Source organism: Oncorhynchus masou, chromosome 6 (assembly GCF_036934945.1).
Source record: "Oncorhynchus masou masou isolate Uvic2021 chromosome 6, UVic_Omas_1.1, whole genome shotgun sequence".
Lineage (NCBI taxonomy): Eukaryota > Metazoa > Chordata > Actinopteri > Salmoniformes > Salmonidae > Oncorhynchus > Oncorhynchus masou.
In genome coordinates this window covers 51,600,728-51,617,901 of record NC_088217.1, presented here as the reverse complement: position 1 = coordinate 51,617,901, position 17,174 = coordinate 51,600,728, and the positions used below count along the sequence as shown (strand labels likewise).

At 41.2% G+C, this 17,174-nt stretch overlaps 1 protein-coding gene across 1 annotated transcript in view; it reads left to right on the top strand.

Moving 5' to 3' along the window:
- Window positions 1-17,174, top strand: part of LOC135542246 (guanine nucleotide-binding protein G(i) subunit alpha-2-like) — a 165,845-nt gene that overhangs the window by 126,564 nt on the left and 22,107 nt on the right. Inside the window, exons 3-4 of the mRNA XM_064969072.1 lie at window positions 5,791-5,932; window positions 16,781-16,941. Coding sequence (XP_064825144.1) covers window positions 5,791-5,932; window positions 16,781-16,941 — 303 coding nt within the window. The remainder of the gene's footprint in view (window positions 1-5,790; window positions 5,933-16,780; window positions 16,942-17,174) is intronic.

The following is a 17,174-nucleotide window of genomic DNA, read 5'->3' as shown; positions in this document are numbered from 1 at the left end:
CACAATGGCCTCCATCATTCCGAAATGAAGCTTTGAACCACCAAGGCTCTTCCTAGAGCTAGCTGCCCGGCCAAACTGAGCAACCAGGGGAGAAGTGCCTTGGTCAGGGAGGTAACCAAGAACTCGAGTGTCACTCTGACAGAGCTCCAGAGTTCCTCTGTGGAGATGGGAGAACCTTCCAGAAGGACAACCATCTCTGCAGCTCTCTACCAACCAGCCCTTTATGGTAGAGCGGCCAGACGGAAGCCATTCCTCAGTAAAAGGCACATGACAGCTCGCTGGGGTTTACCAAAAGGCACCTAAAGGACTCTCAGAACATGAGAAACAAGATTCTTTGGAAACCAAGATTGAAATCTTTGGCCTGAATGCCAAGTGCCACATCTGGAGGAAACCTGGCACCATCTCTACGATGAACCGTGGTGGTGGCAGCATCATGCTGTGGAGATGTTTTTCAGTGGCAGGGACTGGGAGACTAGTCAGGATCGACGGAAAGATTAATGGAGAAAAGTACAGAGAGATCCTTGATTAAAACCTGTTCCAGAGCGCTCAGGACTTCAGACTGGGGTGATGGCTCACTTTCCAACAGGACAATGACCCTAAGCAAAGAGCCAAGACAATGCAGGAGTGGCTTCGGGTCTCTGAATGTCCTTGAGTGGCCCATCCAGAGCCCAGACTTGAATCCGATCAAACATCTCTAGAGAGACCTGAAAATAGCTGTGCAGCAACGCTCCCCATCCAACCTGACAGAGCTTGGGAGGATCTGCAGAGAAGACTGCGAGAAAAAAAAAAAAAACAGGTGTGCCAAGCTTGTAGCGTCATACCCAAGAAGACTCAAGTCTGTAATCACTGCCAAAGGTTCTTCAACAAAGTACTGAGTAAAGGGTCTGAATACTTATATAAATGTGATATTTCTGTTTCTTATTTTTAATACATTTTCTAAATTCTGTAAAACCTGATTTTGCTTTATTATGGGGTATTGTGTGTAGATTTATGAGGGGGAGAAAAAATATTCATCCATTTTAGAATAAGGCTGTAACGTAACAAAATGTGGAAAAATTCAAGGGAACTGAATACTTTCAGAATGCAGACTGAACAAAAATATAATTTCATAATTTCAACAATTTCATTGATTTTACTGAGTTGAAGTTCATAATGAGCAAATCAGACATTTAGGCCCTAATAATATTTATTTCACATGACTGGGAATACAGATATGCAATACAGATATGCATCTGTTGGTCACAGATACATACAAAAAAATGGGCCTCACAATGGGCCTCAGGATCTCGTCACTGTATTTTTTTTTGCATTCAAATTGACATAGATTAAATGCAATTGTGTCTGTAGCTTTTGCCTGCCCATACCATAACGCCACCGCCACCATGGGGCAATCTCTTCACAATGTTGACATCAGCAAACCGCTCACCCAGATGATACCATACACGTGGTCTAAGGCCAGTTGAACGTACTGCTAAATTCTCTAAAACAATGTCGGAGGTGGTTTAGGGTAGGGAAATTAACAATTCTGTAGCAACAGCTTTGGTAGACATTTCTGCAGTCAGCATGCCAATTGCACACTCCTTCAAAACTTGAGACATCTGTGGCATTGTGTTGTGTGACAAAACTGCACAGTTTAGAGTGGCTTTTTATGACCCAGCACAACAGGTGCGCCTGTTTAATTATCATGCTGTTTTATTAGCTTCTTGATATGCCACACTTGTCAGGTGGATTTTGGCTAAGGAGAGTTGCTCCCTAACAGGGATGTTGTGAGCAATTCAAGTCGTAAGTTTACATACACCTTAGCCTAAGACATTTAAACTCAGTTTTTCACAATTCCTGACATTTAATCCTAGTAAATATTCCCTGTTTTAGGTCAGATAGGATCACCACTTTATTTTAAGAATGTGAAATGTCAGAATAATAGAAGAGTGATTTATTTCAGCTTTTATTTCTTTCATCACATTCCCAGTGGGTCAGAAGTTTACATACACTCAATTAATATTTGGTAGCATTGCCTTTAAATGATTTAACTTGGGTCAAACATTTCGGGTAGCCTTCCACAAGCTTCCTACAATAAGTTGGGTGAATTTTGGCTCATTCCTTCTGTCAGAGATGGTGTAACTGAGTCAGGTTTGTAGGCCTCCTTGCTCGCACAAACCTTTTCCATTCTGCACACAATTTTTCTATGGGATTGAGGTCAGGGTTTTGTGATGGCCACTTGTCCTTAAGTCATTTTGCCACAACTTTGGAAGTATGTGTCACACCCTGACCATAGTTTGCTTTCTATGTTTCTATGTTTTGTTTGGTCAGGGTGTGATCTGAGTGGTCATTCTATGTTGTGTGTCTAGTTTGTCTGTTTCTGTGTTTGGCCTGATATGGTTCTCAATCAGAGGCAGGTGTTAGTCATTGTCTCTGATTGGGAACCATATTTAGGTAGCCTGTTTGGTGTTGGGGTTTGTGGGTGATTGTTCCTGTCTTTGTTATACCAGATAGGGCTGTTTTCGTTTTTTTTCACGGTTTCTTGTTTTTTTTTGTATATTGTTCTATTTTCATCTTTATTAAAGATGTATCACAATAACCACCCTGCATTTTGGTCCGCCCCTCCTTCAACAGAAGATTCCCGTTACAGTATGCTTGGGGTCATTGTCCATTTGTAAGACCCATTTGCGACCAAGCTTTAACTTCCTGACTGATGTCTTGAGATGTTGCTTCCACATAATTTTAATTTTACTTTCTCATGATGCAATCTATTTTGTGAAGTGCACCAGTCCCTCCTGCAACAAAGCACCCCCACAACATGATGCTGCCACCCCTCTGCTTCACGGTTAGGATGGTGTTCGTCGGCTTGCAAGCATCCCCCTTTCTCCTCCAAACATAATGATGGTCATTATTATTTTTTTGTTTCATCAGACCAGAGGACATTTCTCCAATGTGCAATTTCCCCATGTGCAGTTGCAAACCGTAGTCTGGCTTTTTTTTTATGGGGTTTTGGAGCAGTGGCTTCTTCCTTGCTGAGCAGCCTTTCAGGTTGTGTCATTGTAGGACTCGTTTTACTGTGGATATAGATACTTTTGTACCTGATTCCTCCAGCATCTTTACAAGGTTCATTTCTGTTGTTCTGGGATTGATTTGCACTTTTCGCACCAAAGTACGTTCATCTCTAGGAGACAGAATCTGTCTCCTTCCTGAGCGGTATGACGGCTGCGTGGTCCCATGGTGTTTATACTTGGGTACCGTTGTTTGTACCGGTGAACGTGGTACCTTCAGGTGTTTTGAAATTGCTCCCAAGGATTTACCAGACTTGTGGAGGTCTACAATTTTTTTCTGAGATCTTGGCTGATTTCTTTTGATTTTTCCATGATGTCAAGCAAACTCAGTGCCTCTTTAAAGGTAGGCCTACATCCACAGGTACACCTTTAATTGACTCAAATTATGTCAATTAGCCTCTCTGGGATATGTGGGACGGTAGCGTCCCACTTGGCCAAAAGCCAGAGCGCCAAATTAAAATAAATTCCTATAAAAATCAAACATGTAAGATACCAAATTAAAGCTACACATGTTGTGAATCCAGCCAACAAGTCAAAAGGCTTTTCGGCGAAAGCAAACGATGCTATTATCTGAGAATAGCACCTCCATAAACACACAAAACACAGAAATAACAAAATAAATCATGCCTTACCTTTGACGAGCTTCTTCTGTTGGCACTCCAATATGTCCCATAAAACATCACAAATGGTCCTTTTGTTTGATTAATTCCATCCATATATATCCAAAATGTCCATTTATTTGGCACGTTTGATCCAGAAAAACACCGGTTCCAACTTGTGCAACATGACTACAAAATATCTCAAAAGTTACCTATAAACTTTGCCAAAACATTTCAAACTACTTTTGTAATACAACTTTAGGTATTTTTAAAGTAAATAATCGATAAAATTGAAGACGGGATGATCTGTGCTCAATACAGGAAGAAAACAAACTCTAGCATGCTTTCTGGTCATGCGCCTCTATCAAACAGTACACATGAAGTGACCCTCGTTCAAGATGGCCGTACTTCTTCATTACACAAAGGAATAACCTCAACCAATTTCTAAAGACTGGTGACATCCAGTGGAAGCAGTAGGAACTGCACGCAAGTCCCTTTGAAATCTGGATTCCCAATGAAAACTCATTGAAAAGAGGGTGACCTCAAAAAAAATGAAATCTGAAAATGAAAATGTTTGTCCTTTGGGTTTCACCTGCTATATACGTTCTGTTATACTCACAGACATGAGTCAAACAGTTTTAGAAACTTCAGAGTGTTTTCTATCCAAATCTACTAATTATATGCATATCTTATCTTCTGGGGATGAGTTGCAGGCAGTTGAATATGGGCATGCTTTTCATCCAAAATTCCAAATACTGCACCCTATCCTAGAGAAGTTAGCCTATCAGAAGCTTCTAAAGCCATGACATAATTTTCTGGAATTGTCCAAGCTGTTTTAAGGCACAGTCAACTTAATGTATGTAAACGTCTGACCCGTAGGAATTGTGATACAGTGAATTTTAAGTGAAATAATCTGTCTGTAAACAATCGTTTGAAAAATGACTTGTGTCATGCACAAAGTAGATGTCCTAACCGACTTGCCAAAACTATAGTTTGTTAACAAGAAATTTGTGGAGTGGTTGAAAAACAAGTTTTAATGACTCCAACCTAAGTGTATGTAAACTTCCGACTTCAAGTATATATGTAAAAAAAAAAATCTGACAAAACCATCAGTAGGCCTAGAGTTGAAAATGCAATGCAAAACCGTCTTTTTTTATTCGGTTCATGGGAATCAAGGTGGAATAAGCAGGATATCCGGAATCATCCAACCAGCATTTTTGTCTATTATTGTGGTGTTGAACATGATAATGAAGTGCCTAAGTCAGTATGCTTTGTTAATTGGTTATGTGGTGCATTGGCGGAGAAACCTGTTGGTGGAAAATGTGTTGCATATATTCTATATATTTTAAATATGGCATCAAAATGTAGAATATCAGATTTCCCACTACCTGCGTTCGATCGACTGTGCCACAAAAGCATACTGAAGTGACAAAGTCGATATCAACATTCATAAACACAGGGTTGCTAAAGTTATTATTATTTGTCCTCTGTAACATTATTTTGAGTTAATTCTATTAGGGGGAGGGTGTTAAATACATTTTGCAGTACAAGAGGAGGGTCATGGTAAAGTATTGTTAATGTTGAGGGGAGGTGCATTATAAAACATTTTTTTATGACACCTTGAGTTGGACCGGCTACAAAAGCATCAGTGCTCACCCTTAACATATGTTGACGACACAACGGAACAAATGAACCCGGAATGGTATTTACTCTCAAGGCAAAATAAAATAGGCATTTTTAGCCACGCCACCTACTAAGCCACGCCTCCAATCTTCTGATCTGACCCGGTGGATCATAGCGCAACAAACCATGCAGCATCAACAACCCAACCTGGCTTTTTTTAAAGAAAACAACCCAAGTAAGTGATCCAACAGACTGCGTCAAAATAACCCACCGTGTGTTCTGTCCAATATTTACTCAAATTGGGTTGTTATAACCCAGCGCACTACCTTATAATGGTTTGCCAACTTACAAATCACGGGATATTCAAACATGAACGTTCCTCTAAGCACCTAAAGAGTTGTCAATACGCCACACTGTCAGCATCACTGATGTCATTGTCATCGTAACACGTTACCCCCAACACTGTTCCTGACTTGAGTGACATCAGAAGAATGCTCAGGTTTGTTTTCCTTCCCGATCAGGATCATCCATGAGGATGGCTACTCAGAAGATGAGTGTAAGCAGTACATAGCTGTGGTCTACAGCAACACCATCCAGTCCATCATGGCTATCATCAAGGCTATGGGCAACCTCAAGATCGACTACACAGAAGCCGCCAGAGAGGTAAGACACACACACACACACACACACACACACACGAACACACACACACACATTTGGGCATGTTTTTTAGGCTCCTCTGTTTCTGCAGTCAGATAATTAGAGAAGAGGTCCAGCTTTGCCTCTACACATCCACTAGAGCTCTTGGGTTACCATGTCCTGGGTCTTAACGACAGGGTTAGTCACTATCATCAATAATGCCATGCATAATCCAAGGAGCCATTTCATGTACTAACACAGTTTGAAAAGAACAGCCAATAGGAAATTGTGTGTACCATTATGCAGCCATTGACATACCCCACCCTTCAGTCTGGCCCCCCATTAATGAGCACACGAAGGCCTTGCAACTTTCCATGAGAATATTTCCCCAGGTGATTGAGTTGATTCCACAGGAGCTGGATCCTGTATAGATCCCAGATATATAAAGATATAGATAGATAAATAAGTGCTTAATTTGAAAAAAAATAACGAAAAGAAAATTAAACCAAATGCAGCTAGTTTGCAGTCTTTACAGCTTCAGTTTGCATTGATTATTTTAGCTGTGTTGTTGGCTAGTTCCTCAACAACAACATTGTCCTGACAAGAGAGCACATTTTCTATGCCAGGCATCTATGCCGTGCATCATTAGCTCATTGTTATGGATGTACCCAAATAAATGTCACAAGAAAACATCTTAAACAAACGCAAACGCAGCTGGCTGCACTGTTTGAAGTGCCTGAAAGGTTAGCCGTAGTTGGCGAGCTACAGTAGCAAGCAAGGAATAAGAAGGTTACCAGCCAGTATGGCAATTGAACATTTAGAACGAACGTCCATAGATACAGAACAAAAAAAGTTAGCAACTGTTTGTGTCGAGACTATATCATGTGGAAGGATGAAATAGTACGAATAAATTACGCAAATATGTTATGCAAATGGAGTATGCAAATACATTATGCAAATATGGCAATCATTATTTGAAAACGTTGCTAACCAGTTGTATAAAAGTGATAATGCCGTCAAAGCCGGTGTTTGGAGGATATATTGGCACCGTTTTCCGGCCCTTGACTTTGCTTAAGTAAAGTTGCTCTTTTCAATTGTGATATCAACATATTCAAAGGTACAGTGCCAGTCAAAAGTTTTAACACACCTACTCATTCAAGGGTTTTTCTCCATTTTTACTACATTGTTGAATAATAATACAAAACTATGAAATAACACACATGGAATCACCAAGAAAGTGTTAAACAAATCAACATTTATTTTATATTTGAGATTCTTGAAAGTACAGAGAAAGAGAAACGACAGTCCATCATTACTTTAAGACATGAATGTCAGTCAATCCGGAAGCTTTCAAGAACTTCTTCAAGTGCAGTCGCAAAAAACATCAAGAGCTATGATGAAACTGTCTTTCATGAGGTCCACCAAAGGAAAGTCAGACCCAGAGTTACCTCTGCTGCAGAGGATAACGTCATTAGAGTTAGCTGCACCTCAGATTGCAGCCCAAATAAGTAACAGACACATCTCAACATCAACTGTTCAGAGGAGACTCCGTGAATAAGGCCTTCATGGTCATATTGCTGCAAAAAAACCACTACTAAAAGACACCAATAATAAGAAGAGACTTGCTTGGGCCAAGAAACATGAGCAATGGATGTTAGACTGGTGGAAATGTGTCCTTTGGTCTGATGAGTCCAAATGTGAGATTTTTGGTTCCAACCGCCGTGTCTTTCTTTATGAGACGCAGAGTAGGTGAATGGATGATCTCAGCATGTGTGGTTCCCACCGTGAAGCATGGAGGAGGAGGTGTGATGGTGTGGGGGTGCTTTTCTGGTGGCGCTGTCTGTGATTTATTTAGAATTCAAGGCACATTCAACCAACAAGGCTACCACAGCATTCTGCAGCGATGGGCATCTCATCTGGTTTGCACCAGATGGGACTATCATTTGTTTTTCAACAGGACAATAACCCAACACACCTCCAGGCTTTGTAAGGGCTATTTGACCAAGAAAGAGAGTGATGGAGTGCTGGATCAGATGACCTGGCCTCCACAATCACCCGACCTCAACCTAATTGAGATGGTTTAGGATGAGTTCGACCGCAGAGTGAAGGAAAAGCAGCCAACAAGTGCTCAGCATATATGGGAACTCCTTGTTGAAAATGCATTCCAGGTGAAACTGGTTGAGAGAATACCAAGAGTGTGCAAAGCTGTCATCAAGGCAAAGGGTGGCTACTTTGAAGAATCTAAAATACATTTTGATTTGTTTAACACATTTTTGGTTGCTACATGATTCCATATGTGTTATTTCCTAGCTTTGATGTCTTCACTAGTATTCTACAACGTAGAAAATAGTACAAATAAAGAAAATTGAACGAGTAGGTGTGCCCAAACTTTTGACTGGTACTGTAAGTATATTGAACTGAATCGCCATAGGAAAGAAATAGAATGGATTTCAAATCAACGCTGCTGCTCTAATCAACCAAATATTCTAAATTCCAACGTTCTACGAACATTGCTTTTGTTGATATAGCATTTTTATTAGTTAGAATTGCCTCGACAATAGACAACTATTAATGGATGTCCTGTGCATCTTGCACACACACACACACACACACACACACACACACACACACACACACACACACACACACACACACACACACACACACACACACACACACACACACACACACAGTGCTCAGGGAGATAGAGAGAGAGCGTGAGGAAGTTTAGAGAGTAATTGAGAGAGAGGAGTTTGACGCTGTGAGTGGGTTTTCCTGCCTCCATGAGGGCCATGCAGGCTTGATAATGAAGAAACATGAAGTGTGCTGAAAAAGGAAAAGGTGGCACTCGGACTAGGCTGTTTATTGGAATGGGTTTATTTAAAACTGCTGGCAGGACAAATTTCACAAGCAGATTTCCTTAGCAGTGTGTCGGCACTGTGCACCTCAAAAACAACACTGCTGCTGGGTGGTTCCACCAATTAGTTGCCTATTGAATCGTGTAAAAAAAAAAACATTTTAAAACAACATTTTTCCCCATCTCAAGAGGTTAAATAAATATAAATTGGCAATAAGAGTAGAACCTGCTTTTACATTAGGATTTGACAAATAGATGTTCATCTTACTTTTGAAAAAAATATTATAAAAAGGAATAGTTTCACCATATTAAAACTAGAGTTCAGTTCACGTAACAGGGTTGACCTTAAAATTGGGGACATGTTGTTCTTTTTACTTTAATAAAATTAATCACTAATCACATGAAATAAATAATAATCTTTCAAAATGACTTTGTCAAAGCAAAAAAATAACTAGGTGAAAATAACTGATGGTGAAAATGTTGGGAATAACTGGGTTAAAATCCTCCCAGAAGTAACAGAGGATGCACAGAGGGACGAGGTCAAAATGCTGAATTTTGTCTTTATTTATACATTACTACATGGCCAAAAGTATGTGGCCACCAATTCATGTTAGTGGATTTGGCTATTTCAGCCACACCCGTTGCTGACAAGTATATACAATTGAGCACACAACAATGCAATCTCCATAGACAGACATTGACGGTAGAATGGCCTGTACTGAAGAGCTCAGTGACTCTCAACAAGCCACTGTCATAGGATGCCATCTTTCCAACAAGTCAGTTTGTCAAATTTCTGCCCTGCTGAGAGCTGCCCCGGGCAACTGTAAGTGCTGCTATTGTGGAAACGTCTAGGAGTAACACTCATTACCAAGTTCCAAACTGCTTCTGGAAGCAACGTCAGCACAATGATTGTTCATCTGGAGCTTCATGAAAAGGGTTTCCATGGCCGAGCAGCCACACACAAGCCCAAGATCACCATGCGCAATGCCAAGCATCAGCTGGCGTAAAGCTCACTGCCATTGAACTCTGGAGTGATGAGTCACTCATCACCATCTGGCAGTCCGACGGACTAATCTGGGTTTGACAGATGCCAGGAGAACGCTACCTTATGCAATCCATAGTGCCAACTGTAAAGTTTGGTGGAGAAGGAATAATGGTCTGGGGCTGTTTTTTTTATGGTTTGGGTTCGGCCCCTTAGTTCCAGTGAAGGGAAATCTTAACACCACAGCATACAATGACATTCTAGATTATTTTGTGCTTCCAACTAAAGTGGCAACAGTTTGGGGAAGGCCTTTTTCTGTTTCAGCATAACAATACAACCGTGCACAAAGTGAGGTCCATACAGAAATGTTTTGTCGGTGTGTAAGATCTTGACTGGCCTGCACAGAGCTTTTACCTCAACCCCATCAAACACGTTATGGATGAATTAGAATGCCGACTTTGAGCCAGGCCTGATTGCCCAACATCAGTGCCCAACCTCCCTAATGCTTTTGTGGATGAATGGAAGCAAGTCCCCGCAGCAATGTTCCAACATCTAGTGAAAAGCCTTCCCAGAAGAGTGGAGGCTGTTATAGCAGCAAATGGGGAACAACTCCATATTAATGCCCATGATTTTGAAATGAGAGTTTCGGCAAGTAGGTGTCCACATACTTTTTAGACCATGTAGTGTATATATCGTTTTTCGTGGGGTCTATATTAAAGGGCAATTCATTTACTATAACAGGCTTTTCAAATTAAATATTTGTGCACAATGTCTACTTAAAATATCAAAGGGATGCAAAAGGCCCTCATTTCGTGGAACGACCCTGCTGCTGCTACCTGCAAATGCATCATGCAGCCCAGACAATGCAGGATAGCAGTAGTTTGCTTCAGTTTGATCTTTTTTTACTTCATCGATATATCTGGAAAGTTGGGGAGTTTGCTGTTCACCAACATCAAACAATGACTACCTCAGGCTGATAAGGAAGGCTTAATTCCCAACCCATCTTCAAGTCTTTCTTCTTATTTACAGACCCATACACACACACACACACTCACACACAGCTTCGCTGGTCTCACCTGTCACACCCAATGAGTCTGCAGTAAGAGAAAATCCAGTCTAGTGGTACCATGCAGAGGGCTCAGCCTGTGAACAAACTGTCAGTGTGTTCCTCAAAGAGAGCAAGCTCCAGTGTATGACCGTATATATTAGAGGGCTTCAGTCTTGGGTCTATATCTGTAGGATGGGTGGATGTGCTTTATAACTGTACTCTCATCTTCACATGGCCTGAGGGGAGGGTCTAACAGGGATGAGTAGAGAGGCTGCCTTGGTTTTTAAGGGAGGATGGATGGGTACGCTCCTCTGTGTCTTCAGACCATCCTTCATACAGTGTGTCACTGGACCTAGTGATACTTACTCTGTCTCCTATGCAGGCAATTAGTGCACCGGCTGCCACAAACATGCTCTCATACAGTACATTCAGACAACAGACAACATTTACGCATAGGCAGTGATGCACAAGAACACACAGAGAACAGTGCATAGACACACACACACTTGTGCGCGCACACACACACACACACACACACACACACACACACACACACACACACACACACACACACACACACACATACTTGTGCCCGGAATTGGCTCAGTGAGTCATCCTAAACCCAGTGCCCAGGGAGGATGCAGAAGAGAGGAGATCTTGCCTCCATATGCTGTGTTATTTCATTTCATTTGCTTAGCCATTTCATATCAGAGAAAGATGCCCAAAACACAGGCAAAAAATCCTCTGTGAACTGCACTCCAAGGCTATTAAACTGTAGTCTTGTGTTTTATATGAATTTTTATTTCTATTAGTTTTAAGATTTTATTTGAAATTCTGTTTAGTTTCAGTTTGTTTCCAGATCGACTTTACTAGTTTCATTTAGTTTAGTTTAAGTTTTATTAAGATATTTCTAATACATTGTTATATGATTTAGTTTTAGCATTAGGGACATAAAGTAGCCTATGCATGGGAGGGTAGTAGCCATGAATGTGTTGTATAGTTTTGGTGTTTTTGGGGATGTCACTTCTTGCCACTTTCGGGTATCACAGATGCACCTCTCCTGACTTCACTTCTCGACTCTAGTCTACTGTCGGCTGCTTTAGCCTTACCACTCAAACGCCCCCAATATCTGTGGTTCTGCTCGTGGCAACATTATCTCGCTGAGTCTACCTTTACCTCTCAATGTGACGTGCTAGATTCAGAAGCTTGAAAACCCCATTAGAAAAAAAGCTTGAAAACCCAATTTGATTTTACCCCCAATAAGACACAAGAGGCAGTGCTGCATAATGAATACAGTCTGAAGTAAATGCCGTTGTTCGGCCTCACGCAATTTACCTGTGACTGTATTTATGATACTTTTATTTATTTAAATTTTATTTAACCTTTATTTAACTAGGCAAGTCAGTTAAGAACAAATTCTTATTTACAATGACGGCCTACCCTGGCCAAACCCTAACCCGGACGATGCTGGGACAATTGTGCACCACCCTATGGGACTCCTAATCACAGCCGGTTGTGAAACAGCCTGGAATTGAACCTGGGTCTGTAGTGACGCCTCGAGCACTGAGATGCAGTGCCTTAGATCACTGCGACACTCGGGAGCCCCAGCACTGCCTCGCATGCCTTATTGCTTTTATAAACTGTTAACAACATATTAAAATAACAATGATTTACTGTACATATTTTCATTAAAGTGTTATTTTGATAAGTAAATTAATACAATTTCTTTCTTCCACCAAAAGATATAGTCCGGACAAAAATCTGGTTGTTAGTTATTTTAGTCATGTTGCTACAGACCCAATCGTTAATCATTTTTGCATAGTTGCTATGCAAAAGGAGTGGTCAACCGTTCCCAACAAAATGGTTGCTATGCAGGCTCGATAACGTTCTTCACATTTGCTAGCTAGATAAATAAAACTTCAGTTAATTCAGTCACCTCAAACATTGAACCTGGAATGGCAGTATGCTATAGCGGCATTGTTGTTTGGTGAGCTTTTTTTCATTAGGCATTTACTTGGATATGTCCATGACAATGACGGTGATGTGTGAAAAAGTTGTCTCGTCTGGGCACTGTTCACTCTCTATGTGTAGACCCTTTTCCAGTACACGACACACTGATGTAATGCACAGATGCGTGCAACTCTTTTGCAGCCGTAAGAAAGCCATCGCCACCTGTGCCCATTCAACATAGCCTAGATTTACGTTCCATTACAAAATAACTTTTGGGGGTTCTCATATGCTTGCAATGACGTTTTGATTCGTGCCTGAACAATCGCTGAGATTATATTTGGATGTGACCTTTGCAAAATAACTATTTTGGATGCAGCAGTTGTTAGCTATAATGCTAATGCTCATTGACATAGGCTGTAGCAAAAGCTAGCCAAAGAGCCATTTTACTGGTTGAAGTGTTCTTTAATAAAATAATAATGCAGTTGATTTGTGATGATAACACAAACATTCAATTGTAATCCAAATTTAGTGTGAAATGCACTCATAAGAAACATGTAAATAGAGGCTTTTTTTTGCTGGTGTTCTATATTTGAACCCAACTTTGTTCTGCCAGCAATTTGCACGCATCGCCCTCCTGCGACAATGTTTGTAAACACAGAAAGGCGTCAATGGTACAGAGATCAGGCAGACAGTGGGGCTTATATTAACCCCCGCTTGTACCAAACTAAATGCTAAACTGGAAGTAAAGGGAAATAATGTGCGAGTTTAGATAAATACAAGAGATGATTCGGACAGCAACATGAACATGATATTGTTATAGGGGAGCAGTGATCATTTTTGGATGGAACAGTTTGCAGGCATGCTATGCCTGTGACGGCCAATACAGCACGGCTTGGAACGCTGCTTGTCCAATCAGCTTCCAGGATCCAAACAACCAGTTTTATGATTCCCTATAATGCACAGTATAATTCAATGACTATGAAGTTCAGTCTTACATGTTCTATGTTTGAGCTGCTTTTGAAAGCCAAAGTTGAATTGAAAACATGATTGGCATTGTTCAATTGTCGTTTTCATAATAGCAAGCCAGGACTGATGGTTTGGTTAGTTAAGCTCGCAAGTCTTTGTGTTTGGTTACCAAGGCAACTACTGTAGCTAAGCTAGTAAACTTACTTCAGTGGATGTTGAAAACGTTTCTACATTTCTTGCGGAAATGTGTTCAATTATAGCCTTGGTATAAAAGGGATAATCAACTCGGGACTCTCTGGAAAATAATGCAACTAATGCAATAATGCTGAGTTTCAGTATAGTTTTTGTTTTTCAAACAAGTCTGTTCATTATTTTATTTCAGTTCACTAATCATGACAAAACGATTATGTTTTCATTTTAGTTTCAGTTTTAGTTTACTGTAATAACATTGCTTCACTCCCAGTCTTAAATTGAACTGTATATCTATGGCAATTTTGTTCCACTTCACCAAATTGATTGATTATTCACTTTGAGTTTTTCTTATTTGCTAGTATGGAAACACAGGTGACACAGCAGATCTGCATATTGTATGTGTATGTGGGTGGAGCGGTGTTGTCTCCGTGTATAGTATGTGGAGGTGTTCATCAGTCTGTTCTGCGGAGTCTCTGGTTATAGAGGTACCTGGCTCTCTGAGTCTATACAGGTGTTCATCTCACCATAGAGAGATTAATGCCTGACTATGTAGGGATTCCACAGTAGCTGGGTGGGTAAAGAGCTTACTGACTTGCTAGCTGGACATTAGGAGAGAAATGTGTGGCCATAACTCGGAACTATTTAATGTTGTGACTTTGACCCCTTGTCTTCACATTGGCGACAGACTTCTGTTGTCATCATCACCATCATCCCATTAAATCCTGTCCATTTACAGTACAGAAGGTAGTGGGAGAAAACCCAGAGGAAATACAGTGGGGCAAAAAAGTATTTAGTCAGCCTCCAATTGTGCAAGTTCTCCCAATTAAAAAGATGAGAGAGGCCTGTAATTTTCGTAATAGGTACACTTCAACTATGACAGACAAAATGAGGGGGGAAAATCCTGAAAATCACATTGTAGGATTTTTAATGAATTTATTTGCAAATTATGATGGAAAATAAGTATTTGGCCACCTACAAACAAGCAGGATTTCTGGCTCTCACAGACCTGTAACTTCTTCTTTAAGAGGCTTCTCTGTCCTCCACTCGTTACCTGTATTAATGGCACCTGTTTGAACTTGCTGTCAGTATAAAAGACACCTGTCCACAACCTCAAACAGTCACACTCCAAACTCCACTATGACCAAGACCAAAGAGCTGTCAAAGAACACCAGAAACAAAATTGTTGACCTGCATCAGGCTGGGAAGACTGAATCTGCAATAGGTAAGCAGCTTGGTTTGAAGAAATCAACTGTGGGAGCAATTATTAGGAAATGAAAGACATACAAGACCACTGATAATCTCCCCCGATCTGGGGCTCCACGCAAGATCTCACCCCGTGGGGTCAAAATGATCACAAGAACGGTGAGCAAAAATCCCAGAACCACACGGGGGGACCTAGTGAATGACCTGCAGAGAGCTGGGACCAAAGTAACAAAGCCTACCATCAGTAACACACTACGCCGCCAGGGACTCAAATCCTGCAGTGCCAGACGTGTCCCCCTGCTTAAGCCAGTACATGTCCAGGCCCGTCTGAAGTTTCTAGAGAGCATTTGGATGATCCAGAAGAAGATTGGGAGAATGTTATATGGTCAGATGAAACCAAAATATAACTTTTTGGTAAAAACTCAACTCGTCGTGTTTGGAGGACAAAGAATGCTGAGTTGCATCCAAAGAACACCATACCTACTGTGAAGCATGGGGGTGGAAACATCATGCTTTGGGGCTGTTTTTCTGCAAAGGGACCAGGACGACTGATCCGTGTAAAGGAAAGAATGAATGGGGCCATGTATCGTGAGATTTTGAGTGAAAACCTCCTTCCATCAGCAAGGGCATTGAAGATGAAACGTGGCTGGGTCTTTCAGCATGACAATGACACCAAACACACCGCCCGGGCAACGAAGGAGTGGCTTTGTAAGAAGCATTTCAAGGTCCTGGAGTGGCCTCGCCAGTATCCAGATCTCAACCCCATAGAAAATCTTTGGAGGGAGTTGAAAGTCCGTGTTGCCCAGCAACAGCCCCAAAACATCACTGCTCTAGAGGAGATCTGCATGGAGGAATGGGTCAAAATACCAGCAACAGTGTGTGAGAACCTTGTGAAGACTTACAGAAAACGTTTGACCTCTGTCATTGCCAACAAAGGGTATATAACAAAGTATTGAGATAAACTTTTTATATTGACCAAATACTTATTTTCCACCATAATTTGCAAATAAATAAATTACAAATCCTACAATATGATTTCTGGATTTTTTTTCCTCATTTTTTCTGTCTTAGTTGAAGTGTATCTATGATGACCATTACAGGCCTCTCTCATCTTTTTAAGTGGGAGAACTTGCACAATTGGTGGCTGACTAAATACTTTTTTGCCCCACTGTATATCTATCTCCTGCCTGCCACTAGCTGCCACTGTCACACTTTATTACAACAGTGCATTATTTATCAGCCAGACACCTTGTCCACAGACGCTAATATATCTCCCATATTAGCTATCCACACAGTGTAGATTGCCTGGCCTCTGGTTATGACAGGTCCCCAGTGATGACATAACAATATATAAAGATACGTATTTAAACTGTGGCACAATTGACCTTGGGCCATTGGCCACCTGTCAAAACAAACCAATATTTATTAGCTTTATCTGAGTCACTCAATCATTGCGAGAGAGACCCTTTAACTATTTATGAAAAGATCTTACCTCATCACAGCAGATGTGTTTGCTTGTTTATAATGTGGGTTCTCCCTCCTGAGATTTAAACATAAGCCCTCACTCTCTGATGTCTCTGGCAAGGACTATTCTGTAGTCCTGTGGTATGTCTGACCTGCAACCTCCTAGCCCTGGCCATAATGGCCCTCTCCTGTCCGCTCCCACCCCTGCAGGATGACGCCCGCCAGCTCTTTGCCCTGTCGGCTGCTGCTGAGGAGCAGGGCATCCTGCCCGATGACCTGTCCAAAGTGATCCGCCGCCTGTGGTCCGACAGCGGGGTGCAGAGCTGCTTCACACGCTCCAGAGAATACCAGCTCAATGACTCAGCCGCATAGTGAGTAGGCATAGTGTGTGTGTGTGTGTGTTTGGCTGTTTGTGTGTTTTTTGTTGTGTTAGTTAGTTAGTTTGTTTGTTTGCTGCAGCAAAGAGTAGTGTGGGAGGACCATCTTATTTAGGCTATGGTTAGTGATACAGTAAAAGACGCTCTATAACTTTAGACTACATCCCTTCATGAGGATATAAAACTCCTTGTGGTTCCCTTTCAGTCGGTCAACTCCTTACAACACA